Below are 20,702 nucleotides of genomic sequence, written 5' to 3' on the forward strand. Positions count from 1 at the left end.
ACCAGCAACATTTTTGATTTTGTATTGAGTGGCCGGGTAGGCTCTCTTTATGGGTTTAAGGGGGGGAACTCCAAATCTCTTGGCCTTTTTTTGCTCTCAATGTCCTGCTAATCTTGTCATTTATAATAAGAATCGATTATTCTGCCTTTTTGGGAGAACCTATCCCTCGGTTTTTGTTTTTTGCTGACATTCCCCCTCCAGAAATGATATATAGTGAGAGTAAATGTGTGGCTTTTGCCTATTCGGGTCAGGCCTGGTCGCTAGCTTTTTTGGTTGAAAGCTATAATAATAATAATAATAATAATAATACATTTTATTTGTGGGCGCCTTTCTAGAAACTCAAGGACACCTTGAGTTTCTAGTCTACTAGAGTTTCAACTAAGGACACCACTCAAGGAGCTAGCTAACTTGCCGCCTGCCATCTCTGTGCTAAGCTAGGCTAGCAGCACATCCGCCATGTGGTGTGACGCGTGTGGACAAAGTTGTTTAGGTGAGGCATGAGTGATGGATAGCTTTCAGACCAAGTAAAAAAAAAAAAAAAAGAACACCACCTGACAGTCTGCTTCCTGTTGTCCAAAAATTGCCCCCACGCCTTACATAACCAAAGTATAGCATGTTACTTTCACATTGTCTGGATGAGAGTGCTCCATTTGCCGACAGTTTTCCAGGAATCATCCTCATATTATCAATTTGTAATTTCCAGGCAGATTACACTCAATATATATATATTTTTTTTTTAAAGAAACCAGTGCACCTGAGGAAGAACAACCTAGCAGAGACAAAAGACGTGACAGACGAGGTGAAGTGTGGCTTCATTCAAATCTTTTAAAACTGCTAATTCCTCATTGAATTCCTGGCCGCCAATGAGTATTCCGACCGCACGTCATGTCTACGTTACAGCTAACAAATGTCAAGATTTTGAGTGGCCCTGGCGGCGCCCGAGGTGCTCGACGGTCACAGCGAGTGCTAGTCGTCTTCCGCGGACGTGATGGCGATGGTGGCGTTGTCGCGGCGACGGGTGGCGAGCGCCTGCAGTAGCTCGTGGCACAAGCACTGGCAGAAGCCGTAGAGGACCAGCAGAAGCAGCGTGGACGGGACCAGGCTGACCAGCAGCACGCCCGGCCACATGTGAGCCATCATCAGTAGGTAGATGCCAACTGGAAGCGAGCTGAAGTACACCTGAAAGAACGTGCGTACACACACACACACACACACACACAGAGCCATTAACACTAGCGCATAGAAAAAAACACAGGTGGGATTAGAATGCACTTAAGGAGAGGTACAGAGTCAAAAAAACCCAAGCAAGAAAAAATCGAATCAAGTTTTTGGACTAGGATTTGACCAATCCATTCGGTATGTATGTTTTTTTTTTTTTTTTTTTTGCTATTTTTTACAGAGCGCCACCCCCATTAATACACAACAACATAAATTAATAAAATTCAAGCAAATCTGCCCATTTTTAAAAACATTTTACAACTAAGGGCAAAGATCATGGGGATTTTTCTTTGCTGTGAATGTTGATGAATTTGTAAAACAGTCAAATAATCTGTTTGTAATTCAGATCTTTATCATTGTAAGAATTACGGTGGTCCCTTAAAAAAAAAAATTTAAACTAATTTTATTGATGTTTTTTTGATTATGTTTTTTTAAACTAGGCGGCCCGGTAGTCCAGTGGTTAGCACGTCGGCTTCACAGTGCAGAGGTAGTTCGATTCCAGCTCCGGCCTCCCTGTGTGGAGTTTGCATGTTCTCCCCGGGCCTGCGTGGGTTTTCTCCGGGTGCTCCGGTTTCCTCCCACATTCCAAAAATATGCATGGCAGGCTGATTGAACACTCTAAATTGTCCCTCGGTGTGAGTGTGATTGCGAATGGTTGTTCGTCTCTGTGTGCCCTGCAATTGGCTGGCAACCGATTCAGGGTGTCCCCCGCCTACTGCCCGGAGACGGCTGGGATAGGCTCCAGCACCCCCCGCGACCCTAATGAGGATCAAGCGGCTCGGAAGATGAATGAATGAATGAATGTTTTTTTAAACTGTTTTTTTCCTGCCAAATATCGAATCGACATCAGCCCTCAAAAGAATTCTAATCGGTGGACCCTAATGTCCACGTGGTGATGGTGTACACCAGAGGACTAACCATACACAGCGCCCCCAGCAGGCAGCGGGGCAAACGGCGAGACGTCCAGGAGCCGCACTTGCGGGTGGGAAGGTCGCAGGCCAATGAGTCCTGGCTGGAATGCCGTCGGTATAAAGCCACCGCCTCCGCCGCATTGAGCGTCCTCAACTCGTCCGAAGATGGCGAGTCAGCCGGCAGCTCCATGATGGTGATCACCAGGCAGTCCGAAGAGCGCGGCGTGCGGTCCGCGCCTGAACACGCCACATGCATACGCGTTGAAAACAAACGAGAACGGTGAGCAAATTTGTATTGCAGCGGATTGTGTCCTGTCCAGAATTCACGACACCTCAACTCCCCAAATACGGTACTCGTGTTAGCGGTTCTACGCAAAGGATAAAGAATACCCTACATGAACTGAGTAGTTCCAGTATATTGTTAGTGCGGATGTTGTTGCTGAACTGTTTCTGTTTTACTCCGTTGCTTAAAGAAGCTCAACATCGACGCTAACTGCCGTTTTCATTTCAGCTGGCGGGGCGAAAGGCTAAGCTAACGTGGTTGAAACTCCACGAGAGGCCTAATTGCAAAAACTCTCGACTCGTATCGGAAGGCGGATGATTTCACCTCTCAGCGAGTCGGGGTTAAGCACAACTTCTCTGCGCGGGACGCCTCCTCCACGCCGAGCCCGCTCGCCACATGACAGGACTGCCAGGATTTGGCGGTCGTCATCCATCAGCCAGACCTTGACACGGGCAAAGGAGTACCAAGGACCGGGAGAACAAGATGAAAATTGAGAAAAAGTAGAAATGGAAGAAACAGGAAGAAGGAAAAGGCAGAAAAGGAAGGAGCGGAGGAAGAAAAGGAGGAAAAAGAGGAGAAAAAAGGAAGGTAGAAGAAAAGAAATAAAGTACCTCTTGTTGTGGGAGGCGAGTCTGGTGACGGCAAAAGGGACAAATGAGGACGGATGGCGACGACTCGCCTGGATGACAACGTCAAACACGTGAGACTCAAACCACAGCGGAAGGCTTCTCGACACTTTTTGCGACTCGTATGTTAGCGTGGCAAGTGCTAGCGTGCTAGCGTGCTAGCATCCATTCTGGAGTCAGATGACGATTGTCACACGCTCACCACTTGTCTCGGCGATGCCGTGCGGATGGAAGCTGAGATCCTGGCCCAAGTGGAGGAGTCCAAGTCACTTGGGCCCTTCTTTACCAGTTAGGCGAGCTCGAAAGGCGGGATGATTTATTTGACACGCGATGAGTAGTCGATGAGTTGTGACACTCGTGCGTGTGATGAGATCACGATTGAGCTGCAAGGAGCGGACTCACCCGCGTCCAGCATCCTCTTCAGACACTTGGCGCACACGCGGTGCAGACACGCCAGAACTTTGGGCTTGCGGCTGCGAGCGTCGTAGCGATTGTAGCAGATTTTACACTCCAGCTCGTCCAGCGTCAACGCCGGCGACTCGGTCCACCTCGTCATCTGCACGCATGCGTCCCCCGTACGTTGACGGCGGCACCGTCCCAACGTGGGGCGACGGCGTATCTCACCTGGCCTTGCGGCTCCCGGCTCGGCTCCGTCTTCTCACCCCGCCGGGTCATCCTGTCGGCTGTCTGAGGCAGAAGGCGCGCGATGTCACTTCCCGGTGACGGCATCCAAGGTGGAGACGCTCGGCCATCTGCGAGACATCGCCGTCAGTCGTCATGGCGATGCACTCGTGCATGAGCATCCTTCCGCGTGTGCGTCGAGTGATGTGCAAACGCACACAAGCGCGAACACGCAACAGTGTCATATGTTTTGTAGCGGCAAGCGGCGGTTGTTTTGCGAGCGCGACCGAGGGGACATAACGGATGTTGCTATGACAACAGCTTCACTGAACAACATTATCAGCCAGTTGGACGAGTCCAATTCGGTGACGTGCTGGTCTCAAACATGGTCATTGGCTTTTCTTTCTGTTTATTCCCAAAAATGGATCAGATTATGCTCCCTCACTTTCACTGGAGCCGGAGGGAAGCTGTGAGGTCATCATTGAATTTATGACATCATCGGCGACCACAAGCCGAGTGATCCAAATAGCGACGGAGGCGTCTTGCATGTTCATCTCGGTGAAGATTTATGTACCACCCCCTCCTCCAAGAAAAAAGACACCCCAACAAAGTGTACGGTGCGTGCGCGTCTGTGACGTCACATAACGCTAACCAACGGAGAAATGAACGCAGGGACGTAGAGGTGCAGCGGGAACAATCGTGCGTGGGTCACTTTACCACGCGACGGGTTCGCTCGCTCACCTGATGTGCGTGCACGGTCGACTTGTTGACAGCTGTCAATCAATCACTGTTGGATGCCGACGTGATCGATCCCTCGCTTCTTTCCTCCGTCACGTCATCTCGTTCGGCGATTGCTCGGCGAGCCCGGCAGCGCGCGTTCGCGCTTGCGTGCGTCGCGGTGACTCACTGCAGTTCCCACAGCGGCGGCGCGCGCGGGATCCCGGGTTACCATGACAACCGGCCCACAGCGCGAAGGATGACGACGCCTCCACAATCATTCAACTCGTGACTACACAAGAACGTTTGTCATCCAGTGATGACGCCTCCCAAAGCCTCACTTTGTGTCGATGTTTTCTTAGGATCGTTTTGCAAAAATAAAATTTCATGCATTTTGGGGGTGGGGCGATTTTCTTCTTTCTATCCACAATTTTGCCGCTGTAGACTGTAAATTTCCCCAGTGTGGGACAAATAAAGGATATATTATCTTATCTTAGTTGCATTATATTTTTGTTTCCCTGGTGTTGTAGTGGTACACTAGCCTGACTTGAGTGCGGCCAGCGTGGGATCAGGTTCCCACTCACTGACGGGATGGGTGTGAATGGTTATTTATCTCTGTATGTGCAGGAACGTCTGACTGTCGCTCTTGTATGACGGGGACAAGTTGAGAGGGGCGGTGCATATGTTCAGCGACGTCATTTCCGGTAAGTCTTTCATTAAAGACGGGCTCGTCGGTGTTCCCGCGGCTCAATTTTTTGATTTTTCGTAGTGTCCTGAGAATCCGTCGTCAATCGGAGCCATCAGAACCGCAAACATGGTGAGTGCGTTTGGACATTCAAGTTGACTTGATGAGCACTTTCAGGCGATCGCCATTTACGTCGTTTTATATCCCAGTTTGCCGCTCGATGGATGGACGGTTTGAGGGCGGCTGGGCGCGAGAAGCCGAAATGCTCTCTCGGCCTGACAAGTTGGAGCACTTGGTCTTTCGGTCCAAACTCTTTCAGACTTTCTAATCTCCTTCTCCTTCTGAAGAAGAAGTGGAAGACTTGCGTCCGATTGCAGACATTGTTGGACTTTGCTTGAGCTTTGTGCTGTTAGCATAGCGGCCGGCTAACATGACGGCTAGCCGGACAAGCAACGTTCGAACAACGTCGCTTGTCCGATCTTTCAACCTTCGTCCCGCAAATGCGAAAAAAGTCAGCGAAGCAACTGAAAATTGAGTTCCACACAAAGTTGTTGTGTTCGTTTGGTTGCACAAAGTGGACCCTCACTTTTAATAAAGAAATAAATGCATTGCCAATCAAAACACTCGTTCTCTAGTCTACATTTAACCGAGCTTAACGTTTTGAGCTGCAGCCAGCGATTATTTGTCCAATTAAAAATAGTTTTTTTTTTTGGCTGGTGTGCTCATTTTTTGAGGGAGAGTTTAAACACATGTGGGTAAATGTTTTGTTTCTCTCCCCAATATTGCAGGGGGGGGGGGTCATCATACCGATGGATATTCTCATCATTTTCACCTCACTAATGGAGTCAGCTATGCAAGTAAATGTGTGCATAGGCTGTCCACTGACATCTAAACGATGCCGCAGTTTTCTGCCTAGAGAGACAACCAAGCTTAATAACCGACAAATTCAGGCTCACTAAGTAAGCACGGGAGTGAAATTACGACCGTATACCTTTATTTGTACAGCAAGGAGCATCTGATGTTTATTCGGTACATGCATCGAAGGCTCGACACAAAGGACACATCACTAGTTCTAACCAGTGCCGCGCTTGAGACAACAATACATGAGTAAATATGGTTGTCCTGTCCTGCCCCAAAAGTGCGCCCAAACCTGTGCCAGTGCCACCAAAAAAATGGGTCACACCAATGCTTTCATTGTGAAAGTTCGTGTAGATCCCTGAACAATTTTTGTTTGCATTTTTTGAGCTGTTTGAAAGACTTTCCTGTTTCTTCCATATTGATGAATGGCAAACCTAATGGCTGGTGAAAATTTCCCCTGTGAGTGATGGGTGTTGTTTTTTTTCTCCTTCCCCAGACTGTGGGCAAGAGCAGCAAGATGCTGCAGCACATCGACTTCCGCATGAGGTGCATCCTGCAGGACGGCCGCATCTTCATCGGCACCTTCAAGGCCTTTGACAAGCACATGAACCTCATCCTATGCGACTGCGACGAGTTCCGCAAGATCAAGTAAGCTACGCCCCGCCCGACGCCAATGACTAAACACTACCGTGCATGCTAATTTGCTCTTCGTGCACTTGCGCAGGCCCAAGAACTCCAAGCAGCCCGAAAGGGAGGAGAAGCGAGTGCTGGGCTTGGTCCTGCTGAGGGGGGAGAACCTGGTCTCCATGACGGTGGAGGGCCCGCCACCCAAAGACGTAAGCCTCTCGTGGCACTTTTTTTTTTTTTGGTTCAGTATGTTGATATTGGTCATATAAATTTGAAATGTCCTTATCATAAATTTGATCGACTTCCTGACCGTCCTTTCCCCACCCATCAGACGGGCATTGCTCGCGTCCCTCTGGCAGGCGTGGCCGGCGGTCCTGGCGTGGGCCGGGCGGCAGGCCGCGGCGTCCCCGCCGGTGCGCCGATGCCGCAGGCTCCCGCTGGGTTGGCGGGACCCGTGAGGGGAGTGGGCGGTCCTTCGCAACAGGTAAGGCGTACGTCGGCGCTGGCGTCCGCTTGGGCTCCTGACCGATTTTGCTGTCGCTCCCGCAGGTGATGACGCCGCAGGGCCGAGGCACCGTTGCCGCCGCCGCCGCGGGGGCTAGCATCGCGGGGGCTCCCACACAGTATCCGCCCGGACCCGGACGAGGTGCCCCGCCTCCAATGGGCCGTGGAGCACCGCCTCCTGGTAATCAAAATATTTTGATTGAGGAAAACGGCCCATAAGTCTTGTGAACAGTCAAGTGTCCTGTCTGCGATTTGCATCTGTTGTATTTGGCATTCCGGAGTGAAAAGGAGTTGATTTTATCCACAATGTATTTTTTCACTGAATCGGTTTTCCGAATTTTATTACCTCAATACATCCACATTCATTGGGCCCCGAATACAATGTCCAATTATTAATTTTTGTTTTTTTGTTGGGCAGCGGGTTGGAAAGGGATTAACTGCAATCGAGTTACTTTATATGGAAACCAGTGGAGTTGAGCTGTGGATGGTCCTTGTGCACAGGTATGATGGGTCCCCCCCCTGGCATGCGGCCGCCAATGGGTCCACCCATGGGAATGCCCCCAGGCAGAGGCGCTCCCATGGGCATGCCCCCCCCAGGCATGAGGCCTCCTCCCCCTGGCATGAGAGGTAAGCCCGTCGTCGTCGTCCGCGACGTGGACAATTCCACAAGTGAAATCCTTCATATCCCCGCCTGTTTTTATTTTTTCTGTGGCAGGACCTCCTCCTCCCGGCCTGAGACCGCCCCCACGTCCTTAAAAGACTCGCACTCTGTACAAATGTTGCTTTTGTTTTCTTGATGGTTTTGACACGTTGTTTTTTAATAAAGGTGGATGTTTGCCTCATGCAGGGCAGATTGATTTCTATGGTAACCACTTGATTGATGTTGGCCTATTTTTCAAACATTCAAGGTTCTCCAATGATCTTGTGAAAACACTTGTACATGTACATAACGGAACATATGCGAGACCTCCTAACTTGTACCGCTCACAGAAGAGCAACACTTGTCTGTTGTCATCAAATTCAAAACGCGGAAAAAAAGTACACTGGTAAAGAAGTGAGTGACTAAAACTTCATGATTAAAAATAAATGTAAAGAGCAGCAAATGCAATTGTCGATAAGAATACATAAAACTAGAACTAGGTCAAGCTCAAGGCGAACTTTCATTTGAACCAAACAAAAATCGTATGAAATGTAAAAAAAACAAGGAAAGAAAAAGTGAGCAGGTGAAAATTGGAAGCTCATAAGCAAAGCTGATCTCACAACTCTGCCGTGCTGTACATGTCGGATAAGCCATTGTGTTGGAATTATACTACTAGACAATTGAATCTTTTGTGAGGTTCATAGAAATGTGGATAATTAGGATGAATGAACATTCCACACAACCAAGTTTGATACGTAGAAAAAAGGAAACACCCGAAGTAAAACGGACAATACGAACAAAATCCGATATAAGGGTTTTCATTAGTTGCATATAATTCAGAGGTAGTATAAAATGAGTTCTGCGGAACAGAGGACTATAAAGGCAAACTGTCAATTCAAATACATTACTGAACTGAAGATGTAGACAAACTCGGGGAAAAAAGAAGTGGAAGTGTCGCGTGAACGCGAACTCGTTTGGCAATCCCCCAATCACGTGACCCAATATCACGATCAGTCACGCGCTTTTCCTCGAGCGGTCATGTGATCCGGAAGCAAAACGCGAAGACGAAGGTAAGACGACGCTCGAGTTTGCCTTTTGCGGCACACTTCTTGTCGGTGGCACAAATTGAGCCGTTAACTGTTGTTGGTGTTGTTAGTTGTTGCGCGAGTGTCGCGACGAGCTACCGGGTAGACCTCAGGCCACTTTGCTAACTTTGCTGTCGAACTGGCGGAGAAGTGTCGCCGCCGTTGCCTTCTCCTTTGATAAAGTGGTGCAACTTCATCACATTCCAAAAAGTCAAATCGTTTAGGGCTTTACTAAAAGATTATTTTGCTAATCAGTTTATGTCCCCTGCATTGTCGCTGAATACTATTAAAAAATTAAATTTTTATCTCTTTCGTCAAATTGACAGTTCATAAAATGCACAAACGATAAGGATTTATGATTCATTGGCTGGTTTGGTCCGGAACATGTCAGAAAATGACAAAAATGTTAATCGTCCAATCAAAACAAAAGCAAATGTTTTATTTTGATTCACTTTGATTTGACTTCTAATCCGTACATATTTATGGTGGACTACAGAAACTGATTATTTACTGTTGAGAACTCAAGAGCATTTAAAAAATTTAAAAAGTAAAAGTTTCAACGCCTATCAAAAATAATACTCAATTCATTTTGATGATTGGTTAGTTGTTGATCAATCAATTAATCGTTGGAACGTTACAGTCAGTCAACCTCATCGATTGACCGCAAGCGTGCGGGCCTTTTCTAATGGTGTATCTTCCTGTCAGATGGCGGCGGTGGCGCTGTTGTACTTCTTGTTAGCGAGTACAGCGGCGGCGGCACCGGCCGACGACGAAGTTGTCAACCTTCCCGGGCTTCCCAAGCAGCCCAGCTTCCGGCACTTCTCAGGATACTTGAACGTGGCGGACGGGAAGCATTTGCACTACTGGTGAGCGTACCCGAGGCGCATGACACACGTGAGTGACGCTGCGTGCCCACACTCAGCCGCCAACTTCCTCCCGGCAGGTTCGCGGAGTCTCAGAATTCTCCGGCGTCCGACCCGGTCGTGCTGTGGCTCAACGGCGGTCCCGGGTGCAGCTCGCTGGACGGCCTGCTGACGGAGCACGGACCCTTCCTGGTAGGCGGTGACGGCACGTGTGTCAAATTTCGGGCGGTGCCTTGAGGTACCTCACCCTTGAGTTGGGAATGTTGCCAGATGCTAGCCGTCCGTCTTTTGGAGGAATTTTTGTCGCCTTGACATGTGAGCGAGATTTGAGAGATGAGAGACAGACTGCGTACTGTTTCAATTGGCCGTGAAGTCGTTTTGTAACACGGCCGTCTTCTGGCTTGTGCAGGTGGAGGATGACGGCGCCTCCCTGAGAGAAAACCCGCACTCCTGGAACAAGGTCACGACCCCTCGCGGATGTCTGGCTTTGCTTGCTTTGCGACCTCGCTCCTTCCGCTTGGATTCGCATATCAGAAAATTGTCAGACATTCTCATTCTGATGATTATTTTCAAAGTAAAAGAAGTTGGTTGTAAAAGTCTTATTTTGAAAATCTGCCGGGATTCCTACAGAAATCTGAGAATATTTACTGATGACCATCTGACATTCTGAGGAATCGGACAACCTGAATTAAAAAGAAAAAGATCTAAACAATTATCCCCCCCAAAAAGTGTATTTTGATAATCGATTAGTTGTTAATTAATCGTTACACATTTACAAACCAACATTACACTGTCGTTGTCATTGCTGATGTGCGTTGGGGCGCTTTCAGATCGCCAACATGTTGTACCTGGAGTCTCCACCAGGGGTGGGCTTCTCCTACTCTGATGACGGCGACTACGCCACCAACGACACAGAGGTCAGCAGGGTCACACCACCCGTCCGTCAGTCATGGCATCTTGTTCATAGCTTTCATTGCTTTGTTTTTTTTCCCAACGCGGCGCGTCTCAGGTGTCCATGCTCAACTACTTGGCGCTGAAGGAGTTCTTCCGTCTTTTCCCCGAGCTGAGCGCCAACCCGCTTTTCCTCACGGGAGAAAGCTACGGCGGCATTTACATTCCCACGCTGGCCGAGAGGGTGATGGAGGACGACACCCTCAATCTTCAGGTGAGCCTCACGAGGTCATCGACGGCTGGGTGGCTATTTGAAAGAAAGCGATCACGTCCGCCAATTCATCGGCTTTGCTTTGGAGGAAATGTATTTCAGCAACTAGGAAATTATATTTGAAGACATCTGTTTGAAGTGTAAAAGGAAGCTAACCCCTCCCTGTTGTTGGCGTCGGGTGAAGTCTTGCGTCTGAAGCAAAAAAAATATCGTCATTTCACAGCACTACACTGAAGCCGGGCGGCCCGGTAGCCCAGTGGTTAGCGCATCTGCTTCACAGTGCAGAGGTACCGGGTTCGATTCCAGCTCCGGCCTCCCTGTGTGGAGTTTGCATGTTCTCCCCGGGCCTGCGTGGGTTTTCTCCGGGTGCTCCGGTTTCCTCCCACATTCCAAAAATATGCATGGCAGGCTGATTGAACACTCTAAATTGTCCCTAGGTGTGAATGTGAGCGTGGATGGTTGTTCGTCTCTGTGTGCCCTGCGATTGGCTGGCAACTGATTCAGGGTGTCCCCCGCCTACTGCCCGAAGATGGCTGGGATAGGCTCCAGCACCCCCCGCAACCCTAGTGAGGATTAAGCGGTTTGGAAAATGGATGGATGAATGGATACCCTGAAGCCATTCATGGCAAAATCAGGAAATTGACTCATTTTGGACCTTGGGGGGGGGAATTGGCAAAACGTGAAAAAAACTGCAAATAATGAATTTTTGCTTATTATTGAGGCCCACTGTAACGCATTGGCTTAGTTTGAGTCACGATCGTAAGGTTTTGTGCTCAGGGCATGGCAGTTGGCAACGGGATGTCCAGCTACGAGCTGAACGACAACTCGCTGGTGTACTTTGCGTACTACCACGGCCTGCTGGGAAGCCGCCTGTGGAGTCGCCTGCAGGCGTCGTGCTGCAGCCAAGGCAAATGCGACTTCCACCAAAACCCCCACGCCAACTGCTCCGACGCCGTGAGTGCCGCCTGTTCTTTCGACCCCATCGCCCCACGGCTCCAAGTCGCAAACCACTTGATGTATCTTTGCTTTGCTCTCAGCTGGGCGAGGTTCAGGACATCATCTACGGCTCGGGGCTCAACATGTACAACCTGTACGCGCCGTGTCCTGGCGGCGTCCCCCGTAGTAGGTTCAGGTCAGAGGCCGCCGCCGCCCGCCCTCACTCGTTGCCCGTCGTGTGTGCATACGTGCAAGTTTTTGGGGTGGGATTGTGCGCGTCTTGTTGGAGAGATTGACGATCGGTTGCCGGCTTGCTTGACTCCCAAGTTTTTGTTGGATTCTAAATTCTAATTGCTTCAAACTGGCGCCTGTGGTCCCTGAATTTCGTGTTTTTAGTGTGGAGCAGGGCCAGCTGGTGGTGCGATACCTGGGGAACGTCTTCATCCATCACGAGTGGACACAGATGTGGAACAAGGTATGAACTGACTTCAAATTGTAGTATTTATTCAAGCGCCAAACCTTAGCGACTCCAACCCCGTCATCATCGTCCCGGGCCCGTTCATCCCGGGCGCCTTGACCATTTTGCTCTTTTTGTCAGGTACAAAATGTTTCACCTCGACTGCCTTGAATCCTTGCACGCATTCAAACCAATGTTGAGGGGATTTTACTTAGCATTAGAAATGGCGACTTGTTTTCTTTCTTTTTTTTTTGTGAATGGAAGAATGTCTTGTACTGTATTTCAATTTTCAATGCAAACAACATGGCGACTTTTTGACTAGAGCCTTTTAAATTTCAAAAGCCAAAATCCACATCATGTTTAGATTTCTGGACGGCTTTGAACGGGCACGTTTGCTCCTTTTTCCACTTCAGAAGCTGCTAGGTCTGGCATCCGGCAAGACCCCAGTGCGCCTGGAGCCGCCCTGCACCAACTCCACGCCCGCCACCCGCTTCCTCAATAACCCGCTAGTGCGACGCGTCCTACACATAAGCGATAAGGCGCTCGACTGGACCATCTGCAGGTGACTGCGCCGCCACTACCGCAATGCTTCGGAACAGCACCGCAGCGGTGCCACTGTCGCTATCCCGGCCGTACCTGGGAAAGGGCCCGAAGAGAAAAAAAAAAAGATCTGGACAAATCTTGGGACATATTGGGACAGACAAGGCTAAAATGTGAAGTAGCAAGTTTATTTCAATAATAAAAGGAATTCAAATGTTTCAACCTAGTACAGTGGATCTCAGGATACTGAGACATTTGAGGGTTAAAAACAAAATTTTTCAATATCTTCTTTTTGGTTCATATCTATTTTTTAACATTCTCGCCGTTTTTCACGGAAAACGCGTATTAAATGTTTTTCAGTACCCCCACCACCATTTTTGTTTTTTGACATCCCCTTTTTTGTAAACGTTTCATGTGTCATTTCATTCCAACTAACCAATTTAAGACCTACATTTTACACCCCATTTTTTTGTTTGTTTTGTTTTCTTGAGGTTTTTAATGGACAAGCTGACCCACGTGTCTGTTTTAAAAACCCAAGGTGGCTCTTGAGTGTCAAATTTGACCTAGGCCGTTAGCTTCCGATGCTATGCTGCCTCTGCGAGGACTAGCGAAAGACGCCCTATGCGATTATCTAACACAAAGGTGAATGCTGACTGCCGGAATTAATTCCCTTGGTCTTTGTCAGTGCCGAGGTGCACCTCAAGTATGGCAAGCTGTATCAGGACGTCAGAAAGCAGTACCTTAAACTTCTGGCTGCACTGGTATGAACCCGCCGTGCGCACTGCATTCCTCTTCCCGTTGTTTCACTTACGTTTTGGTGTGTGTGTGTCTAGAAATACCGCGTGCTGGTGTACAACGGCGACGTGGACATGGCTTGTAACTTCATGGGGGACGAGTGGTTTGTGGAGTCTTTGAACCAGGAGGTTAGTGGCCCTTGATCACTAGGTAAGGTGTGTGTATGTGGGCGTGGCTGTGACACTAATTGGGAGCCTTTTGAATGCACGTAGGTGCAGGTGAGTCGGCGTCCGTGGCTGTACGAGGGCGAGGACGGGCGGCAGGTGGGCGGCTTCGTCAAAGAGTTTAGCAACTTGGCCTTCCTCACCGTCAAGGTAAACACCGGCGCCAATGACGTCATCGTATTTTGCGCTCGTCGATTGAACTCGGAACTCCGCTCCGGCTCGCCCGCAGGGTTCGGGTCACATGGTGCCGACGGACAAACCCGCGGCGGCGTTCGCCGTCTTCTCCAGATTCATCAACAAGCAACCCTTCTGAGCATCGGGCCACTTTTCCATGTTAATGAGCGCCACTTTTTGATCAACTACTTGTTACTATGGTGATCACCTGATCCGATGACTTATGTTGCACATGCTGATTGTTTCTTTTTATTGTATTGTTTTTAAATAAGGGAAAGTGACAAATAAAACCTTTATCTTACCTGTGACTGTGCAAATTCTTTCGAAAATGATGAATGAACCATTTTTCAAAATTTGATTTCATTGTAATCTCCCAGTTATATCAGGAGAGAAATAAGAATCCAATTTAGGGGAAAAAAATCAATTACGATATATTTGTTCATATCGTCCAATGGTGGTACTGTAATTGTCACGACTGTCTAGAAAAGCACAATATGAATCTGCCTTGTGACTGTGCTGTACTTAATGTAGTGTGCTTTCTTGCTCTTCTGTGTCTTTTCTGTTGGAAAACAAGCCTGAGAGCGCAATCGCGCTATCCACTTATAGTCCAAGGAAACTAGTGATGGGGGGTCCAAAGTACACACGTGTATCTCAAGCCACGAATGTTCAAAATTATTTTGAATATTGAAGAAGAAGCTAAGTTGTTTTGGCCGGTATTCATCGCGTGTGAGTCGTAATGGCGAGCGGCAGGGGGCGCCAGCGGCCACAGTTTGGCGGGACGACAGCACAGTAAACGGAGCGAAGTACAAAAAGACTCGTGGTGACGTCAAGCAGGCAGGCGAGCGAGCAAGAGTAAAGTCCACCAAAACAGTTGAGCAAAGCAAAGCTAAGCAAACAGGACGAAGGCTGGAAAGCGAGATGGAGGGTCAGGGAGAGCACCACAAGTCCAAGAAGATTCTGTGTGTCGGCCTAGTGTGTCTGGACATCATCAGCGTGGTGGACGCATTTCCCCAAGAAGATTCGGACAGCAGGTGAGCCGAAATGCCGGCAGCCGAATACCAATGCCAATGGTATTAACCATGCAACCAGATGTTGGCATGGATAGTTGCACATCTGTTTATCTGTTTATAGAACTGGACACGCATGTCCACGTCATCTGTTTATAGAATTGGACACATATGTCCACGTTAGGTGGGAAGTTAAGGTTGATTCGAGCTAATCCAAATGAAGGGAACTTAAGAGTGAATAAACATTTTTTTAGGAGGCAAAACAAAAACATAAAAACGAGAGTGCTTTCAAGACAAATCGTTCATTCATTCATTCATCTTCCGAGCCGCTTGATCCTCACTAGGGTCGCAGGGGGTGCTGGAGCCTATCCCAGCTGTCTTCAGGCAGTAGGCGGGGGACACCCTGAATCGGTTGCCAGCCAATCGCAGGGCACACAGAAACGAACAACCATTCACACTCACACTCACACCTAGGGACAATTTAAAGCGTCCAATAAGCCTGCCACGCATGTTTTTGGAATGTGGGAGGAAACCGGAGCACCCGGAGAAAACCCACGCAGGCCCGGGGAGAACATGCAAACTCCACACAGATAGGCCGGAGCTGGAATCGAACCCGGTACCTCTGCACTGTGAAGCCGACGTGCTAACCACTGGACTACCGGGCCAGGGAACGTAAAAGTGAATAAACATTTTTTTTAGGAGGCAAAACAAAAACATAAAAACGAGAGTGCTTTTAAGACAAATCGAATTAGAGAAAAAATAATTTCAGACATGACCTTTCGGGGATTTATTTGAAACGTTTGGTATTGGTGTGTGTGTGTGTGTGTGTGCGCGTGTGTGTGTGCGTGTGCGTGTGTGTGTTTGCGTGTGCATGACAGGTGTGTGTCACAGCGATGGCAGCGAGGCGGCAACGCGTCCAATTCGTGTACAGTTTTAGCACTTCTGGGATCGCCGTGCGCATTCATGGGATCACTTTGTGCCGGACCTGTGGCCAGGTAACACAACCACACACACAGACACACACTTACATTCTTACATGCAGACTAATGCACACGGACACACACACACACGCACACACACACACATACAAACACACACAAGCTCGAACCTTTGATCAAATAAAAAACACAGATATACAAACACACACAATCTGTTTATCTCCCCTCTCGAGCCACAGACATGCAGTCGTTTACACTTGTGCGCGCACACACACACACACGCACATGCACGCATTCATTCTCTTTCGCTCTCATACACACAGATACTCGGGCACAGACAGTGGTGTTCTCTTCAGGTCTCTTTCGTTTTGTAGGACAGAGAAAGCATGAAGCAGTTTCCTGTTTGTAGTTTTATTTTGGAGGATTTTCAGAGGTTCCAGGTGGAAGTGCATTCGCCACTTGAGCGCGCCGCCTGTGTCACACCGACGTCGCTCGTCATCAGCAGCGCCGCCACAGGAAGTCGCACCATCCTGCACATGAACAGGTGTGTGCGTGGGTTTAAGCGCTCGCTCGCGTGCGCCTCAATCTTTGTTTCAGGACATCGTCGCGAAGACCATCTGGCTCCTCTCCCATCAGCCGCGTTGGCTGCCAGGTTCTTTTGCTTTTATTTTGGAGGGGCGATGGATGAATTTCCTGTGTGTGTGTGTGTGTGCGTGTGTGTCAGTTTCATCGTTGACGACTTCTCGCGTCGGTCCATCGACATTTCGCGGCTGGCGTGGCAGACGACGGGCCAAACTCCCAGCGCATGTTGTGTGGTTTGTCCGTCCAGCGCTTCTCGCACCGTCCTGCTGGCCGACACGTAAGACCGCTCAGGCGGCGATCAATCCAACGGAGGCAGTCGTCTCGCGACCCAAGCCTTTTCGCATGCCAACCGTGGCGGACGCCACTCGGCAACCCGCAAGATCGCTTTCTTTCCATCACTTTTTATCGAATGTTTTCCGTTCCTTCTAATTGATCCCTTCCTGTCGAACAATTGCCATTCGTCAACGGATAATAAACGAGTGACGTTTCATCGACGGATTTTCATCCTTTTTTTCCGTTGATTAATTTCCATCAATCATTTTGCCATAAGTTTAGCTCTTATTGGCATCGATCCATTTCCACCGATTGCTTTCATTTGATGAATTTTCTTCATTCAATCAATGACTTTCCTTCTCTTTGAATGATTCTTTCCATTGATCCAGTTACACTTGGTGTCTCTTCATCAATCGCTTTTAATTGATTAATTTATTTCCATTACTTTCCAATCACTTTTTGACCCATTGATACTAAATGATAAATTGCTTTTCACTGGCTTGTTTTTTGTATCAATCGTCACGTTGTTTTAAGCTCCGCCCGTCTGGTGACGAACTTTTTGTTTTGGCTCTCCGACTGGTTTTGAGTATGACGGTCTAATGAAAAGTCACGTGACCCACCGCAGAGCCCGCGCTGTAACTGTCACAGCGGAAGTGATGTCATTACGTCACGCTCCACTCGGCAGGAGTAGCGGTTAGCTTTGCGTCACGCTAGCGCTTTTGTCATCCGAGGTCACAAATGCAAAAGGAAACCTGTGGTCCCTTTTGGCGTGTTTCCCAACAGCATGATTCGTTTGACCGGAACCAAAGACTCGCCAAATGAAGAAAGTGTTCCATTTGTCATTTGAGACTTTTAAAGGCGGTGTAAAGAAGTGATCTCTTGTAAGTGTAATGTAAATCGTCGACGCAGGGGGGCGCCAAAGTAAATCTCCCCACGGACGACACATTGCCGCAGGGTCATCTCTGTGCTAAATTTCCTGTTGTAACATGTTAAGTTCCTGTTTTGACGCGATGAGAGATGCAATCGAAGCAATTTCTGAGAGTCTTTTTTTGGCGCCTAGCTTACTTTAGATTAGCTTCGTAGATCTTAGTATAGCAAAAGTGAAGAATCACCGTTTTCTTTCATTTGCCCTGGGTCACTTTATTAATTGCATGGGAGTCTTTTTTTGTACATTTAATTGAAATGACGAAATCGTCCAACAATTTGAGATCTTTACCAAAGTGATTTTGCACTAAAGAAATGTTATACCAAAATGAAAAAAAGTCGCAATGTAATGTTTCCTGATGAATTGCATGATTGAGTTGTGGACACCTGCTATTCGCCGGCCTAACTCGCAGGCATTGAAATTGAAAAGGTTTGACCCCATTTTTTCTGCATTTTGTTTTCTCCTGAAAACAACCCTCTAAAAAAAAAACTTTTCAAATTTTTGTCCGCAACTAACTGAAGGTTGAAATTTTGTTAGAATTGATACATTTACAAAAACATGAAAAAAAATCCAGATAAGCCAAACGTTAAAGCATTGCGCATCAATTGAAAAAAAAATTGAACTGTGACAACATACCACGCACCCCCAAAACATAAGCAAGGCAGAATAAAATCCACGAGGAAACAGGTACCGCAAATCTGCGGGTGTCCACTCAATTTCTTCCCGCCATCATGATGATGTTGATTGTTGTGAACAATAATAATCATGCCGACAATGGAATTTGTGCAGCAACATTCCAGACGTGACGTTTGAAGACTTCAGCGCAGTGGACCTGAGCACCTTCAAGTGGATCCACTGGGAGGTGAGCCCAGCGGGCGCAGTCATCCAAAGCAGGCCGCGATCGCTCCCCATGCCTCCCGCAGGGGCGCAACGCAGACGAACAGCTGAAGATGATGGCCGAGGTGGCGCGATACAACGCCGCGTCGCCGCCGCAACACCGGATAGTCGTCTCCGTGGAGATCGAGAAGCCCAGAGAGAAGCTTTATCAGCTCTTCCCGCATGCTGACGTGGTTAGTCGCACAAAACTACTCCACACATTTGCAATACGTGTACTGTATTGCAAATGTTTCATGTTTGTAGGGGGCGGGGGGGATATTTATAGCGCAAGATTTTTAAAAAATTGGGGCAAAAATTTACAAATAATTTAAAGTAGAAAATTGGTTGGTTGCACCTAAAAAAAGAAAAAAATCAGTGGGGCAGAAATCATTTTTTATTCACAAGAATTTTTTTTTAATTAATAATCTATTTTTCAGATGAAAGTAATAACAAGAGGTTAAAAAAAATTGAAGTGCTTTGCTGCAAACCCATTTTGGGGAAGGAATGGCTCCAAACCGCTTCAATTAATTTTGGGGAGCAAGGTTGTATCTTTGTTTCCAAGATGAAAAAAAAAAGTCATTTTTTTTTCTCGAAAACAATGATATCAAATTCAATTCCTTTTTGAGAATCGCAGGGCATCTCGGGGAAAGGTCTGTTCTCTGTCTGCAAACCTTTTTTTGCGGTTTCTGTGTGTGCCAGGTATTTGTGAGCAAAGATGTGGCTCGCCACCTGGACTTTCACACGCCTCAAAGCGCTCTCCAGGGACTCCGAGGTCGCCTCAGAGCGGGGTTGGTCTCCACACAACCCGCACGCACACACACACACACACACACACAACACACATTGTGTTTGTGATCTTTCAGCGCCGTCATGATCTGCCCTTGGGCCGAGAAAGGAGCGGACGCCGTGGACGCCGACGGAACGCTGCTCCATTCCGACGCCTTCCCGCCCGAGCGCCTGCTGGACACGCTGGGAGCCGGAGACACGTTCAATGCCGCCGTCATCCACAAGCTTGCTAACGGTGAGACGCGCACGCGTGTACACGTGTACACGAGCCGTCAGAAAAAGCATTTCCGGGTGGAACACGGCCGCTGACAAACGATCTGGCCACGGGGCAGGTTGCCGACTGCAGGACGCGTTGACATTCGGCTGCAGGGTGGCGGGTGCCAAGTGTGGTTTCCACGGTTACGATGGCATCGCAGACAAGCTGACGCAGATGTAACAAACCAACGTTATACTGGCACGGTCGCATCATTGATTGGTGATGATGAACCGATCATGTCGTGGATCAATAAAGTGCTGGAAAACCTTGAAGGCGTTGTTGGTGTGTTGATGCTAAGATGTGACCAGTGTGTGTGCATGTGTGTGAGGGGTTGGGGGTGTGGAGGTTAGCCTTGGCAACCATCCAGGTCCAGGCTGATTCCTAAAAAAAATCTGAGTACGGCTGTAACTGATGGTAATAGCAATACTTGTTCAGTAATTGATTAACCTGTCAATTCTTTTTTTTTACAGTAATCAGATTTAAAAAAATACCGGTAATTACATTTCCTAACCCATCATCCAAAAGAAAAGGAAACTCGACAAAAAATGACCATGTATAAAAAAACGCCTTACTATTATTCATGGTCGTTTTTTTTCGGCTAAAAACGCCTCACTTTTTAAGGTCCTTTTTTTCGGCTAAAAATTGTCATTTCTTTTTCATCTAAAAACGCCTTACTATATACATTTTTTTTCGGCTAAAAACGCCTGACTTTGCGTGTTTGTTTTTTTCGTCAAAAACACCTTACTATACGTGGTCATTTTTTTCGGCTAAAAACGCCTGACTATACATGGTCGTTTTTTTCATCGAAAAATGCCTTACTACACATGGTCGTTTTTTTTTTTCGGCTAAAAAAGCCTTGCTATACATGGTCATTTTTTTCGTCTAAAAATGCCTTACTATACATGGTCGGGGTTTTTTTCCGCTAAAAATACCTTACTATACATGGTCGTTTTTTTTCCGGCTAAAAACGCCTTACTATACATGGACGTTTTTTCGGCTAAAAACGCCTTACTATACATGGTCATTTTTTTCGGCTAAAAACGCCTGACTATACATGGTCGTTTTTTTCATCGAAAAACGCCTTACTACACATGGTCGTTTTTTTTTTCGGCTAAAGCCTTTCTATACATGGTCATTTTTGTCGTCTAAAAATGCCTTACTATACATGGTCGGGGTTTTTTTCCGCTAAAAAT

At 47.8% G+C, this 20,702-nt stretch overlaps 4 protein-coding genes across 8 annotated transcripts in view; 3 read left to right on the forward strand and 1 right to left on the reverse strand.

The window, feature by feature from the left end:
• Nucleotides 1-111: 111 nt before the first annotated feature.
• Nucleotides 112-4,682, reverse strand: LOC127607627 (E3 ubiquitin-protein ligase RNF182). Of its 2 annotated transcripts, none has more exons than XM_052076122.1 (7): nucleotides 4,401-4,682; nucleotides 3,663-3,842; nucleotides 3,441-3,594; nucleotides 3,024-3,091; nucleotides 2,737-2,854; nucleotides 2,137-2,366; nucleotides 112-1,179 (listed from the first exon to the last, which is right to left on the reverse strand). In XM_052076122.1, the coding sequence occupies exons 2-7, from the start codon at nucleotides 3,765-3,767 to the stop codon at nucleotides 967-969; spliced, it is 888 nt and encodes a 295-aa protein (XP_051932082.1). In that variant the 5' UTR covers nucleotides 3,768-3,842; nucleotides 4,401-4,682; the 3' UTR covers nucleotides 112-966. The 2 variants fall into 2 exon arrangements, with proteins under 2 accessions (XP_051932082.1, XP_051932081.1); XM_052076121.1 differs by having other exon boundaries at nucleotides 3,663-3,790; nucleotides 4,401-4,680.
• Nucleotides 4,683-5,042: 360 nt separating this feature from the next.
• Nucleotides 5,043-7,919, forward strand: snrpb (small nuclear ribonucleoprotein polypeptides B and B1). Its single transcript, XM_052076132.1, has 7 exons — nucleotides 5,043-5,193; nucleotides 6,416-6,567; nucleotides 6,644-6,755; nucleotides 6,878-7,030; nucleotides 7,096-7,231; nucleotides 7,552-7,677; nucleotides 7,766-7,919. The coding sequence occupies exons 1-7, from the start codon at nucleotides 5,191-5,193 to the stop codon at nucleotides 7,804-7,806; spliced, it is 723 nt and encodes a 240-aa protein (XP_051932092.1). The 5' UTR covers nucleotides 5,043-5,190; the 3' UTR covers nucleotides 7,807-7,919.
• A 745-nt stretch (nucleotides 7,920-8,664) lies between these two features.
• The window catches only part of ctsa (cathepsin A), a 143,125-nt gene continuing 131,087 nt past the window's right edge, over nucleotides 8,665-20,702 (forward strand). The window contains exons 1-14 of one of the 2 annotated variants that reach the window (XM_052076100.1): nucleotides 8,665-8,760; nucleotides 9,481-9,641; nucleotides 9,719-9,830; nucleotides 10,048-10,098; nucleotides 10,469-10,555; nucleotides 10,648-10,803; nucleotides 11,578-11,754; nucleotides 11,838-11,932; nucleotides 12,133-12,211; nucleotides 12,607-12,755; nucleotides 13,419-13,494; nucleotides 13,567-13,656; nucleotides 13,741-13,842; nucleotides 13,922-14,167. In XM_052076100.1, coding sequence (XP_051932060.1) covers nucleotides 9,481-9,641; nucleotides 9,719-9,830; nucleotides 10,048-10,098; nucleotides 10,469-10,555; nucleotides 10,648-10,803; nucleotides 11,578-11,754; nucleotides 11,838-11,932; nucleotides 12,133-12,211; nucleotides 12,607-12,755; nucleotides 13,419-13,494; nucleotides 13,567-13,656; nucleotides 13,741-13,842; nucleotides 13,922-14,005 — 1,419 coding nt within the window. In that variant the 5' untranslated portion in view covers nucleotides 8,665-8,760 and the 3' untranslated portion in view covers nucleotides 14,006-14,167. Of the gene's footprint in view, nucleotides 8,761-9,480; nucleotides 9,642-9,718; nucleotides 9,831-10,047; nucleotides 10,099-10,468; nucleotides 10,556-10,647; nucleotides 10,804-11,577; nucleotides 11,755-11,837; nucleotides 11,933-12,132; nucleotides 12,212-12,606; nucleotides 12,756-13,418; nucleotides 13,495-13,566; nucleotides 13,657-13,740; nucleotides 13,843-13,921; nucleotides 14,168-20,702 lie in introns of those variants that run through there. The other variant, XM_052076101.1, reaches the window with a different exon arrangement.
• Nucleotides 14,666-19,781, forward strand: khk (ketohexokinase). 3 transcript variants are annotated; one of them, XM_052076119.1, is made up of 8 exons: nucleotides 14,666-14,897; nucleotides 15,752-15,868; nucleotides 16,221-16,355; nucleotides 18,381-18,453; nucleotides 18,515-18,661; nucleotides 19,167-19,255; nucleotides 19,331-19,488; nucleotides 19,586-19,781. In XM_052076119.1, exons 1-8 carry the CDS (start codon nucleotides 14,785-14,787, stop codon nucleotides 19,687-19,689), a joined length of 936 nt encoding a protein of 311 aa, XP_051932079.1. In that variant the 5' UTR covers nucleotides 14,666-14,784; the 3' UTR covers nucleotides 19,690-19,781. The 3 variants fall into 3 exon arrangements, with proteins under 3 accessions (XP_051932079.1, XP_051932077.1, XP_051932078.1); XM_052076117.1 differs by lacking the exon at nucleotides 16,221-16,355 and adding an exon at nucleotides 16,536-16,670 and having other exon boundaries at nucleotides 14,667-14,897; XM_052076118.1 differs by having other exon boundaries at nucleotides 14,740-14,897; nucleotides 16,243-16,355.

This window comes from Hippocampus zosterae, chromosome 9, assembly GCF_025434085.1.
Source record: "Hippocampus zosterae strain Florida chromosome 9, ASM2543408v3, whole genome shotgun sequence".
Classification (NCBI taxonomy): domain Eukaryota; kingdom Metazoa; phylum Chordata; class Actinopteri; order Syngnathiformes; family Syngnathidae; genus Hippocampus; species Hippocampus zosterae.